The following is a 10,617-nucleotide window of genomic DNA, read 5'->3' as shown; positions in this document are numbered from 1 at the left end:
ACTTTTTAAAGTATGAAGGCCAGCGAAAAGCCAGTCTGGTTTATTTTAGTAATTTTAGCCTATCCAAAATTAAGCACTATACTGGGAAGTAAAAAGGAATTAATTATCTTGACATCAAGGTCTATTATTTATATAAAATCTGCCAAAGCAAGCCCAAAGCAAAGGCTTTTAAAGCAGACATACTTAAAATGGGGAAACTTTACCATTTTAGGTAGTTTGAGTAGCAAGATAAAGTGTACTGTGGAATATGCTTTAAATGAGAATTAAATTAAAACAACAAAGTGGAGTTTTCTAAACGGTTACACAGAGGTTTCAGGAAAGATATTAAAGGACTGTAAAGGTGAAGAACAGGATTTTTCTGTTCCACTATTTAAATAACAGGAACTGTTCTTTCAGTCATAAGATCTTATAATTCTGCAATTTCATCCATATCTACAACATCTAACACAGGTAAAAGATCTACCTCAGGAGAGTAGCTTGATTCAGCTACTAAGCTGAGAAGAAACATTAGGACCGGAACATCTTGTATTTTGGAGATTTCCCTGGTCTTTCTCCAGTGGTTTCCGTGTGTTTTTGAAGGAATGAGAACTGCTTGTACAACTACGGCTCATTAGCAGTCTTCAGGAGAGCATGTTTCAACTGTATGCACAAGAAACATGTGCCATTTGTCAATTTTCATTTTCCCCATACAGAAAGTGGCAACATACATTTACAAATCAAACCAATGCAAAAATAAAATGAATCTCTGTTTTTTTTCCTAGTCTTTGACTTTGCATGTAAGGTAAAAAGGATCCTCAATAAAGTCATGTATCTATGCATGCGTGTACGGAGGAAGTTGTAATACGGACTTCTGCTTGAAAATATTCTGTCATAATAGAGGGAAAAAAACCCTATAAAGGTTTTTCTCAGGGAAGAACTATGCTGAGAGCATCTGAAACCAATTCTCACCCTACTTAAACAGATTGTCCAGGAGGAAAGGAAAACTCTTCGTATTACTCTCTCTAAAATACATTTTTGAACTTATTATTATATTTATTGAACTTATTTCAGTTTCAAGCTGCTAAAGAATTACTGAAATTCATAAGCAGTTCATAATGCTAGTAACTAGTTCTCTTACTATCATGATTGCTACATATATAAAACAACTAGTCCTTAACAAATCTACACCAGGTGAGCTGCAACCCCACTACAAAGTGGAGCTGATGCTATGCAGTTAGTGCTGACAGCTCTGCCTGCTGATGGTGTAATGAGGAGTCACCAGGGTTAAGGGGACCAGCTGGAGAGCTTTTTGGATGCAGTCTGCCTTCCTCACTCCCTTGATGTTTTATAATCTCTGACCTCAATCCAAAAAGAAGTTGATGTAATCTCATCTACTCTTGCTGATTTATTTTGGAGATTGGAACATCTTCTCCATTTCTCCTTATTCTGCAGGTGTCACCAGACTCCTTTCTTGCCTGCTCTGTATCTCACCCCTTCTGTGTTGGTGATTATTTGGTGATATGTTTCCAATCATCATTTCTTAAGGAAGCTTCATTTTGCCCATTCAGTGAAACTTTCAGAAAACGGCTAGAAAGAATGAACTAGGAAACTGTAATCTGGACATGATCACTTCAGTTGCTGTGAAAAATCACAGAGGAAGTCTTTTTAAAATGTATTTCTTGCCACATAAGGAGAAGGTGATTAGTTGTTTCAGTTCCTGCAAGTCTTTGATCATTGATTTAAGTAAAACGACTGGAGCTGCATCACATGGCCCAGATATATAAACTGCTTTTGAGCCACCTCAGCTACCAGCCAACACTTAAATGCCACCTAAAATAAGACAGTGTGTTTAAATGAAAACAGCAAACATCTGAGCATTAATTGTAAATAGATAATGTCTGCCTCAGCTGTAAGGTGGGTACTTGGTAAAGCATCTGCCATGTCACTATAATCCACACCTGCATATCTATCAGAGCCTTCTACACATGAATTTTGGGTACCTCTGCCCTATGAAATCCACAGTCCTCAAACTGATGCCCAAGTTTCTTACCCAGTGGTGAGGATGAAAATCATACCTTCCACAGGCTAGCACAGGGCTTCTCTCCAAGGCTAGAGGATTATACAGCAGCACCCCAATGTGGTGCCTCTTTTGGCAATAACTTCATGCAGGTTCAGCCCCTCTTCCAGAGAAGCAAAATGGGTGACCAGGCACACTGCATTCCAAGCTCATGCTCCTGACTGGGAGGTTTGGCCTGAATTTTTCTTTTCCTACTTTGCCTGATTTGCCACAGAACTTAATATAATAAGAATGGAGGGTATCTTTTCTCTTTATTTTTTTTTCCTTTTTATATTTATAAAAATAACTGAGAAAGGCTGAGAGTGTTGGGGTTAGAGAAGGAAAGGTTTTGTGCAGACCTCAGCAACCTAGCAGTATGTGAAGGGGGCCTACAGGGAAGCTGGAGAGGAACTCTTCATCAGGATCTGTAGTGGTAGGACGGGAAATAATGGGTACTAACTGAAGGAAGGGAAACCTAGGTTAGACATAAGGAAAAAAATTCCTTACAGTGAATTAGTAGTGAGACACTGGTAGTGAGTCACTGGAACAGGGCCCGAGGAGGTTGGGAATACTCCAAACCTGGAAGCGTTCAAGGCCAAATGGAGCTCTGAGCGACCTGATCTAGTGCAAAGTGTCCCTGCCTAGGGCAGGAGGATTAGGAATCACTGAGATTTCCAATTTTTAACGTTCTACGACTCCATGGCTGACTGCTGCAATCAGCGTGAGCACTTTAATCGACGTTTTATACCTCTGTTTATTCATTCAGTTCTTACTGACTCTGCAATGAACGTTCTAGGATCTGCACGGCAGAACTCTCCCGACTCATCTCGGAGGGCACCGAGTTTGCTCTTTGCGTGCGCTCGGCCACAGGAGCCAGCCATTGCCAGCTACAGGGCCTAGGGGGACCCCGAAAAACTTTATCTGCGGACAACAGCGCGGAGCGGACATCGAGGGCCGGCCGCGACACGGCGGGAGGAAGGGGCGAGGCCGCGGCCGCGCTCCCCCGCCCCTTCCCCGCCGGACGCCCGTCCCGGAAGCGCTCCGGGAAGGCGCGGACGCTTCCGGGTGCCGCCGCTCGTCCCCTCGGCCACGCCGCGTCCCGCCCGCGCCTCGCAGCCCCGCAGCCCCGGCCGCCCCGAGCCCCTCCGCCCCTGCTCGCCTCTCTCCGCGCCGGGCGATGCCGCCGCGGGGCTCCCGGGGGCCGCTGCCGCCCTTGCTGCTGGTGTGGGCGCTGGCGGCCTGCGCGGCGCGGGCCTCCGAGATCACGTTCGAGCTGCCCGACAACGCCAAGCAGTGCTTCTACGAGGAGATCGCCCAGGGCACCAAGTGCACCCTCGAGTTCCAGGTACCCCTGGCGCCGCGCTGGGCCGCGGCCCCGAGCCCTAAGCCCGGGCCCCTGCCGGGGGCTCTCCCGTGGCTTCCTTCCTGTCGGGAGCATTTGGGAACAGCGCCCGGCCAGGGAGTAGCGGCTGGATCTAATGAGAGGTTTCCAGCCTGACCGAGGAAAACTCTGCGGGAGCGGATGAGAGGCTTCCGCGTAGTGCAGGGCTGAGTGAGTGGGACACAAAGTTGGTCCTGAAAACCGGCAGCGTCCGTAACCTGGTGGCTCCCAGTAGTGCCCATCCAGAACCGCGCAGAGAATACTTAAAGCGCGCCTGACCAACACGTCGGTGTGCCGCAGACGTAATTGCCTAGTGGTTTGTGAAGCATCGAGAGGATGAGCACGGTGCCTCTTAAGAGCTAATAGTTCGTGTTTCAGAGTACAATTCAGATTTGGCTTACATACTAAACAGTGAAAGGGTGATAGAAGAAGGGTGTGGTACAGCATCACTGTTTTGGTGCCTCTGAGTGTATCAGCAGGGCTGGAACTTTTCAGTCTGTCACTTTAGTAGATGAACTCACTGATAGTACAGCAGCAGGAGAGAAAACTCATGCCCACTGACAAAAATCACAGTTATCTTTGGGGGCTTTTGAAAAGATTGTGTAATTTTTATGAGCTGACTTTTCTGGCTGAAGTCCTGTGCTTTCTAGTTTCTCAGTTGCTGTCCCATCTCAAGTATATTTGGGGAATGTTGCTCCCACATATCAGTTCTTGTTACTCTGTCCTGTCTAGTCTAAGTTCTGGATATCTTTTTCTCTACCCAAATGTTTCTTGTCTCTGACTGTTTATTCCATACAGTCTTTTCTGTGCAGTACTTTACCCTGCAGTTTTGAAGTGGGTATTACTGGACAGGTAAGCATGCTGTTGCCACTTTTATTGGTGACCAGAACAGGATTAGCACTGCTAAAAGAAAAGTCTGGATTTGACCAGCCACTGGCAGCTTGAAGTGCTGTGTGAATGTCCTTTGGCAGTATGTCTCAAGGGCCAACAGGAGGCACAAGCAAGTTCAGTGGCAAGGAATCCTAGGGGAGCTTTAAAGTTCTGGCCAATCTTTACTACCTCTGTGTAAAAGCAATATTTTCAGGGTGCCTACACAACTGAATGCAAGTGACTTCCATGAAAAAGCACACCCTTATCAAATTGTAGATCATATTTCAAAAATGAAGAGCTGTGTTATTGCTTGCCCTCTGGATGCTTTTAAAATTTTGCCTTTGTGGAGGAGCTGCTGCTCCAGTCTTTTGTTTCAGTTGTACCACTAATGTAATAATTTTAATAACCTGGCACTTGAGTAAATTGATGAGCATTTAAATAATGCCATGTGGACTGAAGTGTAGATACAGAGATACTAAAATATTTCAGTGATTTCTGCACACATATGAAATAAGTCTCTTCCTCCTTGAAAGTAAAAAGTTTGCAGCAAGGATAAAGTGTACAACTGCTATGGTAAGAGTCATCAGATTACCAAGTTGTAAATACCTAAACTCCTGATCAGTCTTTCTGGACAATCCAGGTAGTAATACGCTATGGACAAACAGTAATCAAAGCTTCAGAAATCCCCTTGAAACAGTTGTGAAGTTTTGAGTCAGTTGCAGGCATTATCCAGATGTGCTCATTTTTGCAAGAGCTCATGTGTCTAACTTCAGAAGGGAGGCAGCAGGTTCCCCAGAGCTTGCTCTGTTGACAGCAGCTGACAGGAAAATGGACAGATTGAAGCCAGACAGTTCGAAATTCCTGTTATACTGGTCACACACCATTCCTGCAGCCTAATGCAGCTGAGATACAGCAGGGCAGTTACACTTTCCTGGCCACAAGAAGGGAGTGCCTTGCTGCATGTTAGCAGTCTCAGCTGGATGAATTAATTCCACGGAGGATTTGAGTGTACAGCAAATGTCAGACTGTCATGTTGTTGCTGTCCCATGGAGCGTCATCTACTGTAGACTTTGCTGTTGTACAGTTAGTAACAATAAAGTAACTAAAATTGTTCTCATAAGGGTTTGAAAATACAGTTGACATTGCAAATGCTGAACCAGAAGCATTTTTAATTATTTTCTGTGTGTCGTTCATAGGAAAATAATTTTGCAGACTTGCTTTGAAAGATTCTCAAATGAATGCATTATATTTTACAACACCTGTCAAGGCAAAAAGCTTTGCAGTTCCATCTGCCAGACCAGACTTCTTAGAAGAAATATATAGGTGTCCATATTTTTAAAAAGACAATTTCTTGGTTTTTGTTTCCAGGTGATCACGGGGGGTCATTATGATGTTGACTGTCGGTTGGAAGATCCCGATGGCATTGTGCTGTACAAAGAGATGAAGAAACAATATGATAGCTTCACATTTACTGCATCCAGGAATGGAACATACAAGTTCTGCTTCAGCAATGAGTTCTCTACTTTCACACACAAAACTGTGTACTTCGATTTCCAGGTTGGAGAAGATCCACCACTGTTTCCTAGTGAGAACAGAGTAACTGCACTTACCCAGGTAACTGTTGTTTTTGGCAAAAGTTGTTAAGTGAAGGCAATTTTTCTTCAAGTTCAGCTGCTTTAGTTATCTACATTGCTTTTGAAAATTCATGAAGTGAAGCTGAGTAGGAATCACCAAATGTTTAAGAGGAAATTAGGACAGAAACTTAAGGCCGCTGTTGTTTGGGGTTTTGTTGTTTGGGTGGTTTCTGATATTTTTTTGATTGTTTTCCATTTGGTTGGTGGGATTTTTCTAAAGTTTCTAATGGAACATCCTTTCAATGACACATTATTGTGTCTCTTGACATGTGGATTTCACAAAATAGATATTGGTGGAATAGGGTTTAAAAAATTTCCAAGGTCTGGAGAAACTGTCAGAATTATTTATATATTTAAAACAATAGAGTCTTTTTTAGCAGGAGAACTCGTGTAATTATTGTTTTTAAACTGGAGAAGGAAATTCTAGCAAAATAAATAAATAAAGTCAGCTATATTTATTTGGCTTCTAGATATTTGGGCTTTTTAAGTCTAGAAAGTGTCAGAGCATTATTGTTACTGTGTTTTCAGGATTTTATAGTTTTGTACCCCCTGTGCACAATCTAAATACCTTAAAACTTTCTTTGGATCATTTCATTAATTGCTGCAGTGCTTTTATTTTGAGTCCGGATTCTTGATACTGTATCTCCTAGTTTCTTTTTTTTGCTGCTTTGGAAGGAGATTCTTTTTGCAGTTCTGGTCAGGCTTGTGGCATGACCAAATTTGGGTAGCCTTTCATGGAAGCAGTTAAAGGTAAATCTATAAAACCAGAGTGACCTTGTGTTAGATCCCTTGTGCAGATCAGGATGTTTCTACAATTTACAAATAGCAAAACTTAGTTTGAAAAAACTCATTCTGAATTTTGTCGAGATTATCTTAGACTTGTTCAGACACATGTCTTGAAAGTCATCAAAATGTGGTTAGATACAGATTTAAGGGACTCAGAGCAGCCCTACAAGGGTGTTAAACATTTCCTTTAAAATAATTTGTGCTGTTTGATCTTCAGGAAATATTAATCTTAAGCCATTAAAGAGAAACTTAAGTTGTGAGTAGAAAATAAGTATTTTGAAGATCTAAGGACTGTCTCTTAGTGATCAAAACACAGTTAGGAGTACTTTTACTTAGAGCAGATAAACTAAAACTGCAAGAAGTTTATATAAAAAATTATCTAGGACTTGGAAAACCAATAATGCATTTTGTTTTTTTTTTTAATGAAAAATCATTAAATTGGCCAAGTTGGTAAGTATTTTTGTATGAATAAGGCATTGAGTGTTCAGGAGCACTGAAGGATAACAATTGTCCCTTCTCTAACCAGTTATGTTAGATGAGTAAGAGAATGGTCCCTTGACAACAGAGTACATGTTGTACAACTTGAGTGAGAATTAATCAATGCAGAATGTCATATTTATGAAAATTGAAGCACATAGTATCTGCTCTGTGTATCTTAATATTATAAACAACTGCTTTTTTTCCTGTGGAATTAACAGCTGGAGGATCAAGGACATTTCAAAAATATTTCCGAGGGTCATTTTGAATCCAAGTAGAAATTTGGAATTTGTTCATTAATTCTCAGAGCTTGTTGCTTTTTATTAGTTCTGTGGTTTTATCTGCTTCCGTATTTAACAGCATCACATTTTTGTGTGTAAAGTTTCATCAGTGTAAGTTACATTTTACCTTATTTACACTATTTCTGTCTGACATTGGTCTGAATTAATTCTTAGCTTGCAAAATTACATGACTCCATTTTAAATATCAAAGCACAAAATCACTAGAAGGGTTCTTAATTCTGTGTTGTGTGTTTGTTTCTCCAGATGGAGTCTGCGTGCGTTTCAATTCACGAAGCTTTGAAATCTGTCATCGACTATCAGACTCACTTCCGCCTGAGGGAAGCGCAGGGCCGCAGCAGAGCAGAGGATTTAAACACAAGGGTGGCCTACTGGTCAATAGGGGAAGCAATCATCCTTCTTGTTGTTAGTATTGGGCAGGTATTTCTCCTTAAAAGCTTCTTCTCGGATAAAAGAACCACGACAACACGCGTTGGATCGTAACCAGTAGCGGCAATGCTTCAGGTGTGTTACTCACTAAGATTAGTGGTTCTCCAATTTAACTGTAGGTACAGAGGTCTGAATATATGCAACACTCAAATGTGTTTACTCCTCATCTCTTAAAAATCACAAAACAGATCCAAAAAGTTATGAAAGGGACACATAATTTGAAATATTTTTAAGGATCCTTCGGAACGTAAATATTTTAATTCCTGTATTAAAATATCTAGCAGTGTCTAGTGTCTCTTTATTTCTACTGATATTAATCCAAACCAAGTTTGATTTTTACCACTACAATTAGTCATCTGCAGTGTAAAACTTTAAAATAACACAACAGTCTAGTGTCTGATACAAGAGATCATATATATGAAAATCTCGTTTCATTTTAATTTTCAGGCTGAATATCTTGGATTACAAAACAGAAAATATTATTAACTGTAGTGCACTGGTTTGATTTGCTGTTTTAGAAAAATGGAATCATACCCATTGCTTTTTTGTAAAATCATTGAAAGCTTGGCACTACATTGTGGTACACATTCTTTATCAGCCTGGAAAGTCGTCAGAATTTGCTGAATTTTATACTTCATTATGATTGCTTAAACATCTTCTGTATTAAAATAAATACATTTTCTCTTTTGCAATGTTTGTTTTACTGAAGAAATTGTAAGCTGAGACTAAGACTACTCAGGAAATCCACTTCTGCATACAAAACAAAAAATCCAAGTTTCCAAGTTTATGTAAAAAATGTGCAGTAGAATAGGGAGTCTTCTAACTTTGTCATTGAACCTGTGCAGTACTATACATGCTGCTGCTGCTTTTTGGATTTAAGACCAGAAGTAGCTTGGTTTGTTAAGCAGCACAGCACCAGCACTGGATGAGGTTATATTATGTGTTAGGCACGTACAAAGCTTTTTACTAAATTGTTTTCCTAGTAAGAGGGCAGTTTGATATTGATACTGCGTTGCACAAGTGCTGTAAATATTCCTCTCTGTGTTGCACTGAGACATGACAGCCTTGTGCATCTAATTGCCACTCTATTTTGTTAGTGGTCAGGAAATGTTTTAAATATTTCAGGTTATCTTTTTGGTAGAGTTATTAGAGTTACATTGCTTTCACTGCTCATGTCTTCAGTAGCTTATGTGCTGTAAAATTCTCTTTTATTTCGTTGTTGAAGGTAGTAAATGTATGTACATGCCCATTGTTTGAATTGAGCTGGTCATAGTAAGGTTAAACTCCTAATTGCTCTGGGGAAAAAAAAAGTATGCTGACCAATTCTTTAATGCACACAAAATAAGCTAAAGTAAAAAATTTGTCATATATTACTAGTTCAATCAAAAGATGCTTCTTACACAAGTTCTTGGCAAGCAGAGAAAGAGTTCTACACCCTTATAATTGCCTATAGTATTTCTAGCAAAAACTTGAAATTACTTGTTCAGGTGACACTTGAGCAGTCTGAGGAATTGATCTAAGATGACTTGATTTTAAAATCATGTCATGGTTGAAAACAATAAAAGTGCCCCATCTCTGTTGTGAATTGATTGACTGCTCTTTTGGAAACTGAAGGAAAACATCAGACAGCTCAAAGACTATTTTAGAAGGTCATGGAGGTATTAAATTTCCTTAAGTAAAATTCAGGATGTAAAGTTTTGCTATCCTGTACTGAGTTTTGAATACTGCAGTCTCATTTTGGGATGCACGTTCCCCAGAAATAGTTAGACCCACTAATACAAGAAAACAAAAGTCTGCTTTTGTCTTGGGATACAAAGCTGTGCCTGCATACAACATTCTTGATTGTACCTCTGTGCTTTCTTCTTGTGCTTCAGCAGCTGATGTCTAGTACTTTTTGTGCTGCATTGCACACAGTAGTAAAGCAAGTGGTACACTTCAGGTGCAAGTGTCAAATGAAAATATGATTTACTTTTGCTAGTGTTCATTATTTCTGGAGTTTGAATATTAGTTATGTAGCTTTAATCACAACAAAGGCATTTGGTTGAAGGCTTGAATTGTGTTGGGTTTTTTTTCTACTGAGTTGTTCTGTGTGCTGGCAAAAGTGGTAACTAGTGCTATAAAACTGATGATGATCAGCTATTGCATACATGTCTCTTTATTCTTTCACAATGTTTGAATGTGTGAAGTGGACTGTTCCATTCAATGTTACTCCCACAGCAGAGGTTTAGTGGACTTGACTTTTCCATTAAAGTTAGGTGTCTGAACCAGTGGTCTGGCATCCTGCTGCATAATGTGCAGCAACAGCTTAAAAATGCCTTCATTTTTGTGTTGTTAAAAACATGGCACAAACACACGTTTCAACGTAGCTGTATATAGTTTTTAACTGACTGAATAGGATATAATAAAACACACATGCTAACACGCAGTGGGTGAAGAAGTGCATTGTGACCTTTGGTTAAAGCTGCACCTTTTTAATATACGAGCAGTTTGGTTAATCTTTGGTGTGATACACAAGAGAACACCCTGCGTTAAAGGGGATATAACTGTGTTTTTAATTGCTAAATGGTCTGGGTTTCAGCTATGCGTTGGATGTTTTATGTTTACAAGACTTCTTTTTGTGTCCTGAAATGTCGGTTCTTTAGTTTGAGGGTATGGGTGGGGAAATTTAGTTTGAATAAGACAAAAAGCAGACCCTGTGAATATTGT

At 40.3% G+C, this 10,617-nt stretch overlaps 1 protein-coding gene across 1 annotated transcript; it reads left to right on the top strand.

The window, feature by feature from the left end:
* Nucleotides 1-3,126: 3,126 nt before the first annotated feature.
* TMED7 (transmembrane p24 trafficking protein 7) lies at nt 3,127-10,617 on the top strand. Its single transcript, XM_058823330.1, has 3 exons — nt 3,127-3,380; nt 5,655-5,900; nt 7,729-10,617. Exons 1-3 carry the CDS (start codon nt 3,213-3,215, stop codon nt 7,963-7,965), a joined length of 651 nt encoding a protein of 216 aa, XP_058679313.1. The 5' UTR covers nt 3,127-3,212; the 3' UTR covers nt 7,966-10,617.

Source organism: Ammospiza caudacuta, chromosome Z (assembly GCF_027887145.1).
Source record: "Ammospiza caudacuta isolate bAmmCau1 chromosome Z, bAmmCau1.pri, whole genome shotgun sequence".
Taxonomy (NCBI): Eukaryota; Metazoa; Chordata; class Aves; order Passeriformes; family Passerellidae; genus Ammospiza; species Ammospiza caudacuta.
This window is presented reverse-complemented; position numbering and strand designations above follow the sequence as displayed.